This window comes from Myzus persicae, unplaced genomic scaffold (assembly GCF_001856785.1).
Source record: "Myzus persicae strain clone G006 unplaced genomic scaffold, MPER_G0061.0, whole genome shotgun sequence".
In the NCBI taxonomy this organism is placed as follows: domain Eukaryota; kingdom Metazoa; phylum Arthropoda; class Insecta; order Hemiptera; family Aphididae; genus Myzus; species Myzus persicae.
The window spans coordinates 109,944-130,315 of NW_019103984.1; the positions used below are offsets into that span (position 1 = coordinate 109,944).

General features: G+C 30.7%; 1 protein-coding gene across 1 annotated transcript in view; it reads left to right on the forward strand.

The window, feature by feature from the left end:
- Positions 1-19,491, forward strand: part of LOC111037217 (CD63 antigen-like) — a 38,646-nt gene extending 19,155 nt beyond the window's left edge. The window contains exons 2-5 of the mRNA XM_022319624.1: positions 13,743-13,943; positions 15,882-16,052; positions 16,856-17,068; positions 19,105-19,491. Coding sequence (XP_022175316.1) covers positions 13,743-13,943; positions 15,882-16,052; positions 16,856-17,068; positions 19,105-19,179 — 660 coding nt within the window. The 3' untranslated portion in view covers positions 19,180-19,491. The remainder of the gene's footprint in view (positions 1-13,742; positions 13,944-15,881; positions 16,053-16,855; positions 17,069-19,104) is intronic.
- The last annotated feature ends 881 nt before the right edge of the window (positions 19,492-20,372 follow it).

Consider the following 20,372-nt stretch of genomic DNA (forward strand, 5'->3'; position numbering starts at 1 on the left):
GCAAACTCGATTTAACTGAATTTTCGACCGACCCGAATCTGCTAATTTACTCAAATTAAGTGGTTTTTTTTCTATACTTAGAGTTGTGAGCTATTACGACAGCTTATAGAAGAGTAGAAGATGACTAGTATTCGTTATTGCCTACTATATTATTATTATTATGATCATCATCGTATGGTCACCGGAATCGTATACGAATATCATTAACTGCTATGAACTGTGAAGATATTATATTATTTAACTTCATGGAACAGAACTATATAATAATATGTAAATGTATATTATATTTATGAGAATAAGCTATTTGATATCGAAGAAGAATTATGCATGATTTAATTAAAATCATATTCTAAATAACACCAATTGCATTAACTTAATAATTTAATGACATAGTGTGTATGTATTATAGTATTTAATGCGAATTTCTTGTAAATGCATAGTGCATACTTTTGATTTTAACTTATGTATTTTCTTTATACAAACATGAAATTGCAATTTGGAATAAATTATTAACTTTAAAATCTGGAGTATCAACTTTACTTCCTAGAATATATTATAATAAAGTATACTTTATCCACGTATTACTCATATCAATGAAAACATGTCTTTTTTAAAAGTATATTAATTTATTATACAATAACACATTATCACAATTTTACATTTTAATATAGATAGTAGATACTGTAAAAAATAATGGTAATCATTTTAGGGACCACTTCAGATAAACATTATAATATATTATGAAGTAAAATATAACCATCGAGCGGGTGTGGTATTATATTTGTATGTAATATAATATGCACATTCATATCTACCGAAGATGCATTAGTGCTTAACACCATAACAGCTAGGTCAGGGTTTCTCAACCTATGGTACAAGTATTAATGGTACGCGGAAAGCTCATATAGGAGGTACTCTCAAAAATCTCCCTTTAAAACAAAAGTTTAATGGATCATTTTCTAGGGTGATCCTAGATGTCATTATTCACATCAAATATCATTTGGTTTATTTGATATTAATAATAATATAAATAATAATAGTAAATATTTTATTTTATTTTTATGCATTCAGTACGTAGAGTATCATAATTTTATAGTTCCTTATAAAATTAATTTTCATGTATGTAACATAACGTATACATTTTTGATAAGCAAAACAAATCTTTATTTGATCAACAAATACATGACAATTTTCAAACTGTGTAGGTAGTACGCATATTTTATAAAAAGTTTGAGAACCACCAGCTGACATAGATTAAATACAATTTGATCTATGACAATAGGCACTTAACGATAATGTATAATATTTGGTTTATCGTGTACATTATCATTATTCTGTGGTAATATTCTGTAATTTTATATTGTTGTGTATACTTGTTTTACATCGTATATGACTTATTGACTGATGTACATACCAGGGGCGTGCCCAGGAATTTTTCAAAGGGGGTGGGAGTCCAAATTTTTTTAACGTGTAAACATATTATAAAACCAGTGGTTTACACCTTATACATTTTAAATTCTGTCAATCCATGGGGGGTGGGGTCCCTAGATTTTTCCTACCAGATACTGTAAAAGTGTAAGAAGTCTTAATAGTGTTTAAACATTTAACGAGCTAATTAAGTACACGTGCGACAAGACCATAATAAGCGCCACCAAAAATGCAAATGTAAGTGTGTGTTTCGCAAACGTATATATTATATGTCTAAATATTGGTACATAGGTACACGATTATTATTATTATTATTTTGAAGATCAAAGTCCAAGCAAAGCGCCAAACACAATCGATCATTTGCAATACCTATCTTTTGCTCGATTTATCTTTGTTTGCTAAGCAAAACGTTTTTTTCATTATCGATCCCGAGCGTTTATTTTGAGAAACGGATCTATGTTTAGATCATAGATGCACTTTTTAGCTATTTTTTGAACGTTGAATTGCTGAAACAGTAGTAACAATATTATAATTTATACTATACTGACTACATTCAACACGTACCCACATATTACATAGTTATAATTCTTTTTGCACACTTCACGTTTTAAATTTAATATGTATGTTTCGAAACGGTGATAAAATGATAAGGCGTATAAATTATAATATATTTGGAGCAATCAAGTATGTGTATGAATTATGTAAGTAGGTATTATGCGTAATGTGTGTGTGGGGGCACATGTTTCTTATTGGGTTTTCTACCTACGTAATAAGGTTTTTCTTTTTACGACACTTGCGCCACAATCGGATCGTCCTCCAAAAATTAAAAAAATACCACATTTTAGGTCAGTATTCTCCTACGTATGCGCATTGTATACAATATTGTATATACATACGTTTCGTAGGTGCACTTATATATTATATAACTGGTGTCTGGTAAGTTATGCCAGGAGATATAAATATATGTGGGTACCTAAATCACATAGGGATGGTATTCATGATCTTGTAAGCTTTAATAATGTAGATTGTAGTCAATTACGAAAAAAACTAAATAGAATTTCTTAAATAGGCATATGTAAGTACCTTTGTAATAGGGTCCTATAACTTATTGTCCTTTATTTCTCCTTATTCTTTATATTTCTATATATATGTGTATATATATTTATGCTTACGTGTTCCGTCATGGTTGTAACTTATAACTTATAATACATATATGGTTTGTCTGATTTTCTCTTAACGTTCCGGAGAGTTAGAGTCATGTACAAACTTGAGTCAGAAATACTAATTTACATGTTATATAATATCTCGTTATAATAGATAATAAGTCAAAACTATGCAAACATCACGCTGTATATTCTCATTACTCCATTTTTACATTGTATATCTTAGTTCGAAATGAATTAAACTTATAATTAAAATAATATTTTTATTATTGTTTTAAATTATTTGTAGAAACCACGAGTATTGTTCATGTCAACTATACCTAATCTTACGTGCTTCTGTTTTTTTAATTAAAGTTAAAGATTATTGCTTCCAAGTATTGCATAATACAATCGTACCATTTTTTAGCCTAGAATTATAATTTGAAACGTTTTTAGAAAAAAAATGTAGTGTTATATAATATCGTTCAAATTTATAAATTGTAAATACCATATCTTTCATTTGCAAATGATAATCTTTCTTCTAATTATCTATATTTAGTGTTCATCTTTTGTGGCCGATCACAGGTTTTTAGTGTTACGAGGTCAAGCTTGAGGTTTGCTTGTTTTTTGGTTTTTTAACTGTTTGATTAAAATAAAAATATTTTGCTTTGGTCTACCAACAGCTATTTATTAACAACTCCGTCTCATCCCACATGGTGTTTTATGGTCCTTGCTCCGTCTGTATTAAGGCGATTCCATTTATTTTGATTAAGCAAATATCTGGATCCAAGTATGTTTCGGTAAAATAATTTAATGATTTCACTAGGTACACTTAATAATAATAATAATACATTTTGTTTTGTTTCAGGTTTATTAGTTTAAAAATATAATAATAATTCATTGTAATAGATCTGAAAATTATTGTAATTACAATAAACTTTAGTATTAGTATTTATTTGTTAGACGTACGTTACCCCAGTCCCTCCACATATGAATTTCACAATTTCATATAAAAAGAAAAAAACAATTTGGTAAGCGATTTGTATGAATTTGATTGACCATTCGCCACATTTTCACGACTTTAATCTTCACACCACAAACAAAAACCCTGGGAGTTGCTGGGGAAACGTTGAAGGATAATGTTATATTATTTATGTATAGCTCCTCAAGTAATAGGTATATTATACAACAGATGTCGGTATTTATTTTTGTCCGTTGACTAATATTGCCAATGTCGAGGTCAAATGCAACTTTCTGGCAAATATTTATTTATAATTTTCAATTAAAATATGTAAATATAATTTTAATTTGATGACAAAAAACTTCAACGCTACAAGTGGGCAATCGCCATAATAATTAATAATGCATATTAGTTGGAATTATATGTGTTTTACATTTATATAATATAATATGTTTAGTGTATTAATATAATATAGAGATTATTTCCTTTTTGTCCATATAGGTTGGTACGTTATACATGTTCAAACAAATTGTGTTTTTTTTTTTGAAAAATTGTAAATATTTTGTCAGTTGTGTGTCCTGTAACGCTTCGTTGAGTCGATATAGGGTGTATCGTGTGTTAACATATTTTTGAAGAGGCCTTTGTCATAATATTAAACGCTTGTCTTTTTCGAGTTAAACTCGTGCAGAGAGCAGTTTGATTTTTTTCAATCGACAGAATTTAAACGACAACAACGAGTAAATTTTGTACGTAGATACTATTGTGAGTAGTTTTTTTTTTAATCAGTTTTTCAAGAGTTCTAAATAATGTTTTTTTCATCACTGTAGAGTGATTCTACATAATATGAAAACTAGATCAGACTATCATCAGAGATTCAAAAGTTTTACATGGTATGATGATTTTCGAAATTTTTAAAATTTTAATGACCCACAAGATACTAATGACCTTTTCCCTCGCCAATTTGTTTCATTGATAACCTTTGCGATAACTTTTAGTTTGGCAGCCCCGTGATAACACTTCGCTGTACTTTCGTATTTACTATTTATTATATATCATAAAATACATTGTTTCTTTTCTTTTTTATGATATATTCTTAGCTATTGTACCTTTATATTCCTAAATAAATGTTTAAATTATTCTAATTAAATATTTTTTTAGTTAGAACCCGCGCAACATAGGCCAATGGGTGAGGGAAGGTTTTTTTTGTATATTTTCTTATATTTTTTTCAGTAGGATTTTATTTTGATAGGGTCGTAACCCCTGTTTATGTATGTATGGCAAGGATATGTTGCTAAAAACTTGGGTGGTCATCCATCCAGGAGCTAGCAACGCCGGCCGGTACATATACATTCAGAGCGTTTCTGTAGATTTTTCGTGCCTAATCTTGTTAATTATATAATAATATTTGTTCCTAATTTCGATTAAAGTGTATTTTATCGCATTCGTAAGCCTATTTTTTTTGTCAATTCTTTCCTTTCGAGTTTTCTGTTTACCTGTGACAATTAATTAGTAAATACTAGTTACACCGATGATGACAACGTAGTCGTTGCAAGGGCGTTAATGCATTACTAAACCTTAGAACGTCGTGTTAGCGCCGCATACCAGTGATCGTGTCTATTATGTACTGATGTATCTATGAAATTCACAGTAGTTTAAAGCTACTGAAAAAAAATTGCTCATGTACTTGCAAATCGATCGGTGTTATGCACGTATTTAATAAATTGAAAATAAATTGGCCATACGCCCGTCACGTCCTCGAAAATATTGTAATTTATTAAGACACTTTAGACACTTGTCTTGTAAATTATATATTATATGTATATACTTTGTATAATAAAATAAAGCTGTCGATTGCGTGAATTCGTTTTCTCTATAAACAAATAAAAGGCATGTTCACATATCAAATATTATAATAACGGAACAAAAATGTGGTACTTGAAATGTCAATTATGACCACAGGGTTTTACTCAAGGTCGTAACAAAAATATTGATGTACATTGTACATAATTTATCGACTATGATAATATTCTTTGAGAATTGGTGTGTAATTTCTCGATTAAATGTATTTCCTATACATTGTATATTTGTATGACAGTAAAAAGGTTAAAAAATATATTATGTTGAAAAATTAGTTCGCCTCTTATAGGTACAATATATACAAATAATCATTTGAAACAATCTTTTCAAAAATTCATTCTAAAACAATGGCCACGAATCGTTATTTTACTCATTTGCATTGATTCAGCCGCTTCAGGGTTTCTTACAATCCTTTGTAGACGATGATCGATCGAAAGTAGGTTAGATATAGGTTAGGTTAGGCACCTTAGTGTTTGTGGCGATTACTACTTAAATAATTGTAAATATTCGAGAATCTTGATGACCTGTCGTTGGCTAGTTTTTTCCCGTCCATGTGTACACTGTACAGAGTGTAGGATCCGGAGGGTTTAACAATACCGTTCAACAACAATGACCAATCGTCAAATCATTTAAATATACACATAATACACATACATCTGCATCTATTAGGAAAAGATAAAGGTTTTTTGTGCATAATTTTTCTTTTCCTGTGTACTGTGTGCAAACAAAACGGTCAACGTTTTTCAAAATGGGTTTAACAACTAATTAGATAGTTAGTCGAAGAAGATATGACTGTCGTAACCGACAGTTGTAACTGCATTTCGGGATGCGTTTAACGGCAGTTTGTACAATCTTCGGCTGCCGGTATTCTTGCCATAACAATAATTTGCATACTTTTCCGAATGAAAACACGATATATATTTATGTGTGTCTGACCGTGGACCGTGTGAACCGTTCAGGTATAAGCCGAGTTGTTATCGATTCGTTTCGGAACGGTATATATAATATTATGATCATTTTCAATCGAAAAAACGCGGATTTTGTCACTGGTCGGTCGGTCATCGTGTTTTTTACTATAGTACCTACTATAAGGTCTATTTAGTGTACAAAATATAACGCAATACAATAATATAATATACATAGTTATAATAATAATTAAAAATAATAATATATTATGTGACAAAACGCTACCAAACCACAAGTTGCAGAGTCGTGTTTTTATAATAATTATAGGCGCGTTGTCCTCTAGACTCGATGTCGTGTTTGTGGGGGGGGGGGGGCGATTTCCGGTCTAATGATTTTAGGCGTATTTTCGTGTTTTTTTTTTATCGTATGGATACACCCAACACCACCGTGTCGTTTGAAATTATTCGTTTTTATTCGATTCGGCTGTAGGCTCACGTTTTTGTTTCACCATCATTTTCCGTCATCATTTTTATATGTATTTTCGTTTTCGTTTTGGTTTGGACAATGATTATTATGTGCACGTACGCGTGGTACGTAAACCTCAACTGTGATGGTATAATAATATTTTATGATGTACTTACTTCTAAAATGCTGTTTAAGCATTTAAGTTCCCTAGCATTGACAAATTACGATACAAGTCGATCGGAATTTTTATGTCGTCCGTTTGTTTTTTTTAAAATTATTTATCTGCTTGCTCATTTAGGTTTTTCTTGGTTTGACTAAGCCTATACGTTCAATTATTAGTATTAATTTACTATAGACTAATTTGATATATTTATAAGAAAGTTTGCAACTAGTGTGGGGCTCTTCCGGTCTAGTAAAATTTTGAACTCGAGAAATTCCCATTGTTGTGAAATAATATAATATACAATCAATAGTAGGTATTTGTATTAGTAGTACCTTGGGGAAATATTCTTTTTTTTTTGGAAAAGAGGGGAATAAAAACAACTTTACAATAATATTTTTAAATTTAGTGAGTAGGTACCTACTGAAGGATGAAATTACATACTTCTTACTCTCAAACAATTTACCAATACTGAATAATAATGCATGTAAACATTAAGAATATACCTATAGTATATTATATAATGTTAAAGCTGTACAATTATTGAAAATATATCAAGCTGGTAGTGTCTATACTATCTGATTATCCATATTGTAATGCAACGGTTCTTAATATTTTGTAGAACACGGACCCTAACTTCATCGCGGTCCCCTGCATAAGTACCGGGGACCCCCGGGGGGCATGAACCACGGTTTAAATCCACTGTTCCGATGAGTAATATAATTGTTCTTATTGCAATATAAATATTATATAGCAACAGATTACTAATTAAGCAGTAATTACATGAAATGTATATAGAATATTCAAAATCAAGCTTCATAATATAGACAAAAAAAAAAATGTGTTTTAATATTTAATGAATTAGAGCTTAAAAATGGGGGCAACTTCTCTCGTCATCTCAGATTACACTTAGGTATGAATATTAGATAAATTGTTAAAAATATTAATTGCTTAGTTCTAAATAAATGCGATTCACTCTAATTCTACAAAATCTGCTTATTGTATGTAATACTATCATGCAAACGATTTCATCATTTACTCGGGTTGAGAATAAAAACATTTGTTGAAATCTGGAAAGTCATTCCGAGCGTTCTTTTGTATAATAAATACACTTTTCGTTTCACTCTACATAATATTGTCATTGCGTAACCTCAGCATATTAGACATTGTATAATATACTTTATGGTTTATTTTATTATACTGAAATAGTATCATAGTTGTTGTCAACAAGTTGTTGATATTTGTAATCATTTTTTTTGTCCGTAAGTATTAGGTTCTATGTAGTATAGGTACCTCCCGTTAAAGTCCCACTGTCCATTTTGTTTTGTTCTAATTTATATTTTGAACCTGATGATGCTTGTTCACATTGCTTGTATATAATATCTAACTATTATTAATTATAATAAATTGACAAAATTAAAAAAATACAAAATGGCTTATTCACTGTGCATGACATATCGATATTTATTTTATTATTATCGGTATAACCAAACAGTACCTACCAAACGTGTTAAATTGATGTGTTCAATTAAATTATATAATTAGCAGTTCTTCCTTATGACTATTTCGCCAACAATTTTGATTCGTCAATAGGATTATGCCCACTCGCGGTATGCAGTGCACTCGTTGAACACCCGGTGTAGTCACTGTAATGCGTCAATCACTGCTATAACGACGAACATGCATTTTTTAATCTAAAAAATCATCTCAAACATACACGACCTGTGCATATCTGGGTACTTATCAAATAACATGATAATAATATTATCGTAGCTGTACAACTGATAGCGAAGGTACATCGCGTTGCTCAACGCCACGCTCGTTTTTTATAGACGGTCGCCGGACCACGCCGAGGAAAGTATATAAATACAATCGATTTATCTCGCTTTATAGAATGACGACAATGAAATTATTACGCATTACTCGTTTCGCTCATCGAATCGAGAGATAATTGCGTGTCCCGAGACGTGAACAAGTATAACGGCTTACTACCTATAATAAAATGTACGCTGCAGCGCGTCACGATCACTATCGCCAGGCAGATGATTAATTTTTCCCGGAAATCCGACATCATCTTTCTGCGTCCATAGCCGACACTGTATTATATTATTATTGTATACGATAAAAGCGCATTTAAATACATTTATAATCTCAGTGGTTTGATATATTTTGTAAAGCGATCTATCATATTTTCACGGTTTTTGAAAATCCGAGTAATATCGACTGCACGATTGCGACCAAGACTGCAAAATGTATCGGTCTGCAGGTACTCTTGCAGTTTTGCACACAAACATACTTATTATTATCAGTGGCAGCTAATAATATGTGTCGCTGTGGATAATTCTAAGAACTCACTATATGAATAGCTATATATAATATACCACTATAGCCACTGGGTACCAGAAAATCAATATTTAGTCAAAGGGTCAATTAGTCAAATTTTTTTTTTAATTTTGGATAGTGTCAAATTTTAATTTGTCGAATACTTAAAACAAAATTTGAATTTCTATATTTCCATGGTATTTCCTTGTAGTTGGTATTCTGGGAGTCAAATTTCAAAATTGTCCAGTACTTCGGGAAAACTTGAGTCTGGAATTTCTACGCAAACTAGTTTTTGACCAAATAAGGTTTTTTTTTAAACTAAATAATGAACATCAAACTGCAGAAACCTCGGATTTTTCGCCGAACATTCATTGATGCAATTTCTCGGCATGAAATAATTTTCAAAATATTTCGAGTCTTCTAATATTATTATGCTACTATGTCTTATAAGAATTGACATTTTTGACTTGTTATTATTTTTTCGATTTACGTTAAATGATAAATTATTCATTATACAACGAATCATTTGGTGCAACATGTTTATTGAAATGATGCTTGACAATGTAATGAGTCGTTGTTTGATAAACGATGAATAATCACCCAACATCCAATCACCCACTCACCTACCAAAATATAGGTAATATAGGTACTATACAGTATATGTGTTGCTGAATCAACAAATGGACATGGGATAGCCGACACAAGTGTTTAATAATTTGCGCTACACTTCTACAACTGTCTACTAGAATGTGTGGTTTTACATGTTCGTGAGCCGTCTGTTTTCGTTTTTAACTCCATCTCTGTCATGACGACAATAATAATAACGTTATGTCGTGTGTTGTAAAACGGCGTGCGCGCACGCGTATATTTTGTCCTACTTGATCGAAATTATGAATATATTATGAAATATACTGTAGCGCGTTTCAATCACTATATTATGGCTCGTTGAATAATTAATTTCAATTTATCGTTCGGATCGATAGCGGCGGGCCGGCGGCCGACTCTTTTCAAGCTTACACAAATAAAAGCAAGCGCCACGAATACACCACTGGCCGAAGATAATTATTGCACATGAAAAAACTCCGAGCAATTATACGCGTGCGTCGTCGTCGTCGTAAAAATAAATAATTGTACGAAAATACATATTATAATGGTCTTTGGAATAATACCCGCCTAATGACTTCCATGTATATTTTGTACTTGTATAGTGTACTATTACTACTAGAACCATTCAACTGAGTGTTATTGTTAGAACTTTATATTGTTTGGGAAATCGGAGGCCGCACGGCTATGGGACTATTAAGTATAGGTACGATTCAAATCTAAGTGCATACGGTCATTATTATTGTTTTGTAAAAAAACATCATTTTAGTTTTTTCACATTTAAATATATTTTATTTGAATTTCAAGGTGAATTATTTACACCCCTAATTTGATCACATTTATCGCCCTTTATTGATTTGGCGATTGATAACCGCTGGGTACCCGATAAACGATAATATATGTTATTATTATAATTATATATTCTATTATAGTATTTTATCTGATTTATGGTCTCAATAATTGTCTGTAGACTGATATTTTAAAATACCACGATCAGCCGGAATTGCCTATCGTAATTCTATTTCGACCAATAGATATCAATCGCTGGCACGCTGGCACCGAACATTTATAATTTATAAATTGTAATCAATAATAACATGACAATGATTTAAATACTATAATATACTAGTTAGACGTTGTATAGACTGTAATATAAGCGTATTATTTAACTGTGTTGTTATGTATAGGAACAATCCAGGCAATTAGTTAATTATATTACATTATTTTATAACATTAAAATATATATTATTTATTTTATTACCTATGTGATATATTTATATTCACTGATCCTCACCAAACACCGGGTTTTGTAAAGCAATCGAAAAGTATACTTTGAAAATAATAACACACAGTTGAAAGAGGCATCCGGCAACATCTAGGCAAGTCTCCATGTTTCCGAAAGTGACAGTGAGAATAAATGGAATAGTGAATTTTGGAAAGGTCGTCTTGAAAAAATATGAACTTATCTAGTTGTTGTAGGGAGCCGTTCAATTAATTGTGCATTATGCCGTATAGAAGTGTGCAGTAGTCAGTAGTCTCCGTCTTATTCATATAATGTACAATATAGCAATTCTCAGCAGGACCAATTTTGTGTTAGCTTTAACAATATTAGAATGAATTGACTAACTATCAATTTATAAAATGAAGACATTATCTGTGCCTGAGCGTCGGTTTACGATATATTTATTTTTAAGCGAGTTATGAGTATTTTAAATTGTAATATTTTATTCAGGTAACCTACTCGTATTACAGATATGGTACTTATCTTTGAGTTTGACATCAGAGAAATTCAAACCATTAACTAGCTAACAACACAGAATAGCAGGCTCTGCTGAATGCAAATTTGATAAAATGTCGTACCTACCATTGCCTATTGAGTATTTTAGTATAAATTGTACAATATATATTGTACTCAATGGTTGTACGTTTGTAAGACGGAGACAATACATTTGGATAAGAAGCGTTCTCGGAGAAATAAAATATGTTAACGTCTTCAAACCCATCTCTCGAGATTGACGATACTAAAAGTTAGATGGTAATTAATTATTGTATTATAAATTAAAATAGATAAAACACCATTTTGGCGTTATGGCATTATGGCACCATTATAATAATGGTTATATTATTGTTTATTATTATCTTAGCATCGTATAAATTATAATTATTCATAAGTAGTAATAATAATGTTATGTAGATATATAACACGCATGTGTCATCATTCCGACAAGCACTCGAGTCTTATGTCGACGGAAACGAACAATTTACTTGTCTTAAAAGGGACCACAATGATCAAACTCTACAATAAAATAGATTATTGTTTATCGTTATTTACACCTATAACAATATAATATTATGCTATTGCAACATGTGATTCGTGCATTGAATAAGATTATCTTATATTGCAAATTGTAGTCCCACATTATTATTTGAGTCACCCGCTATAATTGATTAATATGAGTAATTTTCTTGCGAGTATGAACTATACTATAATACGCTTTATTGTTTATATAATTATACACTTAATTTAGCCACTTGAGACTGCTACAGTACTTGTTCCCACGACTTTTCTAAACTTGTACCGTTTATTGTATGCCGTCCAGAAACGAGTAACGGCCAATATTGAGGTACAGACGCAAAAACTGTGACAATACGTATAATATAGCAATGTGCTTAGCCTATTTTCGATGGTTATTGGCCGAAGTATTGCAACGTTGTGTTCGATAAGAATGAGTATTAGTCATTAGTAAATTAAGTGAATAACCAAATATGTTACGTATTTAGAACTTTTTCCGATATCGGAATAATTATTAAATAAATAAATGGTAGGTATATTAATATTGTAACATGTTAGAACATAGAATAGCATTTAGCGAGGTCTCGAGAAACAGGAACATAATATTTTAATTACTACACTTAACTTCACATATGATAATTCTACAAAATATTACGACTGGCAGCGAAACCACCATATAGAATATTTAAGATTTTTATATCCGGAACAATTCAAATTGGTTATACCGCATCAAAAAATAAATATACATTAAACAGACGTATAACTCAGGGTGTAGTGTGGGTGTGTTACGGTATCAACGTGTGCCTATTCCTGTTGTATACCAGCTGTTCAAAAAATTTGGAAACGGTTTAATTACTGTTTGCGTATTTTTATACCTACATATTATTATATCAATAACAGATAACACTGCTGCACATTTATTAGGTAAAATTTATTTTAATCACCTCATTAATTAGGTATTCGTTTTTCATATTATCGATTATCAGTCTTATAATATTATTAGTGGCGATAGAAAGTGATCAACTGTAACGGAGACGCTGTATATGCATATGATATTTTTCCGCGAGCCCTATTACAAACCACTCCTCACTGGCCTAAAAATTGATAAGATTTCTATTGCCTATAGTCTAATGACCTTTTCTCAACTTGATAAATACTGTTTATAAATATAACATGTGTACTTTCATGAAGCAAAATCGAACATCGAATTTGTGGTGCATCGCACAGATGGATTTTGTGTTTATGAATATTAAAAAATATAATTATTTTGTCATTTTTGACGTCCTCGCGTAAGAAACGGTAATCAAAGCATTGGTCTGCCCAGATTGGTTTTTGTTGAGTGCAGTCAGTGCAATACCGCATTTTTGCACCTTAATATAGATAGCCGGGCTTGATGAAATATTCCAAATATTTCCGATCGAATATGATTCAGATCTACTATCGTAATTTTTCAACATTCATAATAATAATCTAAATTATGAACACTGTAAAATACTATAATAAAATATATTTTATAATAGTTAGGTGATATTTTTGTCGGAAGCGTATTATATATACACCCCCGTGAGATATGGTAAATTGATAACACTGTTGTTTATTTTTCAGCTTTCTGGTCTAGCACTGCTGGCTTTGGGTCTGTTTACCCGGTATTATTCGACTAAAACTGAAGAGCTGGCCAACAAAGCATCAGGAGATGCGGCTGGTCTGGCGGCTCTGGCATTCATCGTCATTGGTGGAGCCGTGTTCGTTGTGTCATTCTTCGGCTGTTGCGGAGCTATCCGGGAGAGCCATTGCATGATTACAATGGTATGACATAATAAAATATATTATACACACACACACACACACACACACACACACACACACACACACAATTAAGTATAATGTCATACGACATACTTTAAAGTTTAAACTGTATAAAAACCCATTTTTTTTTTCGAAAACAAAAATGTACTTATGACCATTGCTTGAGAAATCGGAGTTCCTCTTATTTTTTAAAAATATTTTAGCGTACTAAACCTTTCTGACTAGATCTTAACCAGTAAGACATCTGTGTGTCAGTGTAGTCATTTTCTATTGAATAATGGTAGGTATGACCTAAGCATTCGGATGGGAAATTATCTTATGTTTTTGTTAGGAAAGTGTTGGTCCTCTGTTAAATTCCTTCTATTTCTGACGTTCGTTCAGTCGATTGTCCCGATTTTCTTATCATATAGGTTATAAGCTATATTAGTAGTTAGGTATAACTAAATAATATAATATTCTTACGAATGATCATGTACAATTCGTATGCATGGTTGATTTTATTCGGAATAAATTTAAATTGTTAATCATGCGTACGGACACAAAATTACAAGTTGTACTCATAGGTAAACGATATTTTGTTTTTGTTTTATACGCCAAGTCGTGGAATATTTGCCGCGTATGCGTAATCCATAAAATTACGATGAACGGACAGTCAACTAAAAAAGTGTTTATTAAATTGAATATTGAAATAAAATGCATAGCCATTATTTGGCCTTATGATGCGTTAACTTAAATTTGTCCCCACAGTTGCTTTGTTATATCCACCATTCACCAATCCCCATATGTTCCCAGGAATTACCCATCCCTAATTGCGGAAAATAAGCATAATTTAAAGAATCATTATTTTCATTAAATCTATAAGATCCACGCTGGCCTCACTCCAGGTGCAGATATTTTTATCGCACATTTATCCCAGCATTACTAATTATTTGTATTATCATTTATCGGGGATTAAAACATGGACGCTGAATGTACCCATATACTTGTTAATTGATAATACTAACTGTAAACTGCATGATTTGATCATGAACCTATCATATTATATACTTCCTTTATATTCTGTTCAATAGTTGTGGTTTAAAACTGTTTGGTATTTAGACAACTGTATTAGTAATATACCGTCAAATGTTCAGCGGCCCCCGGCTCTAGCAGCGTTTGTATTGCTTAGCATGTAACAGCTACTATACTATATGTCTATATATAGCAGTGGTGTGCAACCTTTTTTGATCCACGACCCCCAAAGTTATTTATTTTGGTAATATGACCCCCATTCTTACCAACATTATGTAAGTGTATAATATATATTAACTTCATAATATTAATGTATGCAAACGTATTATTCATATAAATTAAAACGTTAATTTTAATATTTCTTTAATTTAATTAATCTAAAACATGAAAAAAAGTTCAAAATTAGAATTATATAAAATCTAAAATTAAAAATCTGCTAAAATTATTATAATGATAAACAACATTTCAATATTTTTTCAATTGTAAACTTACTAAGAAATTATTTTAATGAGAAATCTGAGCTTGCATTGTAGACATGATTGATTCTATGTTTGGTTTGATATTTGACACTACCTACTACTACTCTTAAATCAACTTCAACATTTAATCTGGAGCGACATTTGTTTTTAATTATCGCAATTGACCCACACTTTGACCAGGAAATAGTAATATAGTAATATATAACTTTTTTATTTGGTGTAAAATTATTGGCAAAACTCTAATAAAATTTCGCGACCCCCAGGTTGAGCACCACTGCTTTATAGTTATATAGTTAAGTTTATTTATTTTCTATGATTCTGTAACCGCAGCACATCATTACAACTGGCCAGTTCACCCTTACTACACACATATTGTTAAAACCAGCATATGCATATTATATCAATGAAATACTCGCACTGTAATGATACTTATACGACATCGTTTCAGTACGCAATGTTCCTGTTAGCGTTCTTCCTGTTGGAGGCGGCCACTGGAGTTTTCTTGTACGTAAACAGAGGACAAGTGGAATCGATCACTCGAAAATCGTTGACCACAGTTTTTGAAGATTACTCGAATAAGTCGGAATCACACGCTCTTGTCGACGAAATACAACACGACGTAAGTAGAAATTATACGAATTTATTAATGTTTTTGATTTTTAACATTACTGTTAATATTAATAACAGACCCCTCAGATTAGTACGATTCTGCCTAGTTGTAGTTTCCAAATTGAGCTCAACATTTCGACTATCTATGTAAAATGTATATTGTATATGCACCGATAGACGACAAATAATAAATATATTATACGTATCTTATAACAAAGAATCAGTGACAATTATGACCAATTATTACCTATGATGGTAACATGCATTATTATATTAGTTCTACCTTATAGCTTATTAGTAATAACATATTAATGATTTAAGATTGTATTAAATTAGTTTTTTTAATTAGATTGAAATGTATATGGTTGACGAAATCCAGTATATTTTTAGTGGATGTGAAGTATACGAACCAATGTGTTGTGTTTTGTTTACTACAATGTAGGTATTTGGTATATGCTAGAAGATTGTGATGTTCATTTGTTTTTTAACCCAACGAAAGGAAGAGGATGCGAAATCTTGCGCTTAACGTAATACTGTGATAGTTAGATTTTTGAATATTCAGCGTATCCATATACATTTATCAGAGTTGTCCTTATCATAATGTGTTTTTAGACTATAAGAGTCTTATGTAAGAGTATTATTATGTTTTCGCAAACATAAATAATATATTAAGTATACGGCTTGTTTTACAAATTCGTATCGTAATGATATAATACACTGCGTTCGAAATAATTTTAATTAGGTATACGTTTAATAGGTAATTACAATAATAATTAAAATTTCTAATAATCCATTTGTTTTATGTATTTTTAGTTCCGCTGTTGTGGTGTGGACGGACCGAACTATTGGACCGAACGCAACGCTGCCGCTCTACCTCACACCTGTTGCCGAGATGATGGTGGCCAAGGGACGACGTGCTCGAAGGCCCAGGCGTGGCAGGACGGCTGTTTGCAAAAGTCTATTGACTTGGTTAAGGACAAGTCAGGCATGTTGTTCAAGATCATCATGGGAATCGCTGGTGGAGAGGTAAGCCCATCATGACTATTAATTACAATATTATACTCTAACTATATTAGGCTTGTGTTTTTATACTGAAAAACTAGGTAGTTAAGAACCATGTAAGTTTGATAAAAAAAAAATGTACACAATATCATTGATCCATAACAAATGCTGTTAGTCAACATATAATCCATTAGACACTCGTGATTCATTAGGTAGTAATACTATAATATATTATAACTTTCTCACTCGTATAATTCACATTATATGTATATTATATAATTGAGGATTAAAACATACCACATGTGAAGGAAAAAAATAACCCACGAATTATACCGATGGTTTGAAGTGGATATCAACGCCAAAACTAATTTTTAATTTCCATTGGGCTTATATAAAGTAAAAATTATATACCATTCCTCGTTGGCCATTTTCTTTTGGCATTTTCAAATATTAAAAAATAATGTAATATTAGAATATTTTTGAAATTATAAAATATGAATTCATAATTATACTATAAATTATGTTATCTTGGAACATTAAATATTTTAATATATATATTAGGCACCTATATGGGTCTCACTGCCTGATCAACAGCTGGTGTTGAGAATGTTAATTTGTAATGAAAATTCTTAAATAGTAAAAATCAAAGTATTTCTAGTTTTAAATCGCTCTTCTATTTTAATATTTTTTTTATTGTTAAGAAAACTGAAAGTTGTAATACAAAATAATTGTAATATTACAAATACAGGTACGTACTTTGTTCACATTTAGATTCGTTAACTTAAGTATTTAAAAAGCAATACAAATATTATAGCATTTAAAAGTAACAGATATATATCTGCAGTGCTTAGGGTTTTTAAAATGTTGACTTAAAACTTATACAGACGACGATCGATTTCTCGTATAAATTTTAGTGTTTTATAGCCATGTCAACAATATTATAGAATCTATAGTATAGATATAAGGCCATACATCAATAGCACTGTCTAGAACAAAACCTATCTCTTATCAGTTTATCCTATTAAATAACAGGTATTTCAAATTAGTAATCACTATTTAGTAAATACGGTTAGTTATAAGTATACACACGAAATACTCGTTTTAAGTACAATATATTTGTACATAATAATTTGTAATATTAGGTAACGGTTTGCGGATTATATTGTGTGTTGACTGTTGCCGTATTATGATAACGTGATAGGTGATAACATTGTCAACATTTGTTTTAACAATTATTCATATCTTTTGTCTTTTTGATTCTTAATTTTAGTCTTTAGAGCGAAACAATTAATGTGCAATAATAATCGGCCATTGTAAAATATCATGTTTTCGCAGGAAAAGTTTATGGCGCGGATTAGATATTTTATGTTATTATCAGGTCTTCATTGACTTCATTATCCATAAGTAATAATAGCTAAATAATATATTTAAGAATTATTATTTATGAGTATTATTATCCTTAGTATAAACATTTTAAAAACTCAGAAGCTACTCGTTGGAATTTGGAATTCGATACATTCTCAAAAAAATTACTCACTAAATCAGGGATTCTCAAACTATGGTACGCTTACCCCTTGGGGGTACTTGAAATGTTATAAGGGGTACGAGTCTGGCCAACATACCAACAAGGAAAAAATTCTTTAAAAGTCTTTACATTTTTGTATATATTTTTTAGTTTAGTAACTAAGAAGGGGGTACTCAAAACAATGTATTGATAAAAAGGGGTACAGTGTTTATAAGAGTTTGAGAATCCCTGCACGGCTGCACTAAATAATTTTAATTAAAAATGGGTAGTTATCATTTGAAAAATTATAGTTTGAACCTCGACAGGACAAGAATAAAAGATATATAAATTTGAAAATATGGTCTTTTGAAAAAATCTTAAAAATCGTAATTTTGATAAATTCACTATTAAAGAGGAAAATGGGGGTTAGGTTTGGGTGGGCATGATTAAGAAATTACCTTACTCGACTGAAGTCCCAAATTCCTAAAAACAGTAAAATAACCAAAAACTGTTTAAAATGTTTATCTTAATTTAACGCGTCATTTTTTTTTTTCAGCTGATCGGCATCGTTTTCGCGTTATGCCTGGCGAGTAGCATACGGAACGAAGAACGTCGACAAGGATACGCTTAACTTGATATTTCAGAGACACGATATACATAATTATATAAAATAGTATAACTTTTCGTCTCACGTTCTATCGAGGAAAACTTATTCCTTTTCTTAATATATTTATAATAATAATAATATATTATATCCCTGTTTGTTGTCCCTATTCGAAACCAACCAACGAAACCAAAATTAACTTCTAAATTTTTTAATTTTTCGTGTCACATTAATACATTATACACAAACACTCATACACACATACTCATACAAACATACGCAAACAAACGCACGCTGCCATTCGCACAGCGACGCGACAATATTTTATTTGTAAAATATTATTTTTCGTGATTTATTAATGTAATAAATTATTGTTTGAAGATCATATTAATATATTAAATGTACACGTATTATAATAATGTAAGAAAAAAGGAATAATTATTATAATGTATAAAACACTTTTTTTTTTAATTTTAGGGTATTAAATGTAAAAAAATGGAAATCTGTTTTTATTTTAATTTTATAATTTATATTTTTATTATAACTTTTATTAAATTATTCCGTGTATTCAAGTAGAATATTTTTGTTTTTTTTTTTTGATTTCTTGAATATAATTCTATATATTATTATACTAACTGTGATATTAATTTATATGATGATACCCATTACCTACCCTGTAAAATCCCAATTAAATTTTCATGTATCGTTCATTTTCGTCAACAGTCATTGTTTACAATTAATATTTTTCATCGGGTACGTACTCGCGGCCTGATATGTTTTTCGCAACACACGTCATAACAACTGATATCAACTGATACAACTGATATGTTATAATATTATGTAGGATAACAAGAATGCCGAATCTGTGGTACGCCCATCCAACATGGTACTCGATAAATTATAATACTTATTATTATATTATATTTTATTTTTAATAATGAATAACAAAACCACAATTATTATTTTCTTACCTATAAACATATTATATATTCTACAGTAATTTTCATAATTTAATGGCAAGCAAGAAAAAAATAATCGGATTATTTTTGGTACATAACCATCATAGGCGCAATAATGGGCATTTTTCTGAGGGGGCTAAAATTGTATTAGCAGCATGGACCCAAAGGAGTTTTTTCATCACATCCCCATAAATAATATGTCTACTGGCTACTTTGACAATACAAAACATAAAAATAGTACACAAGTACCTAAATCCATTA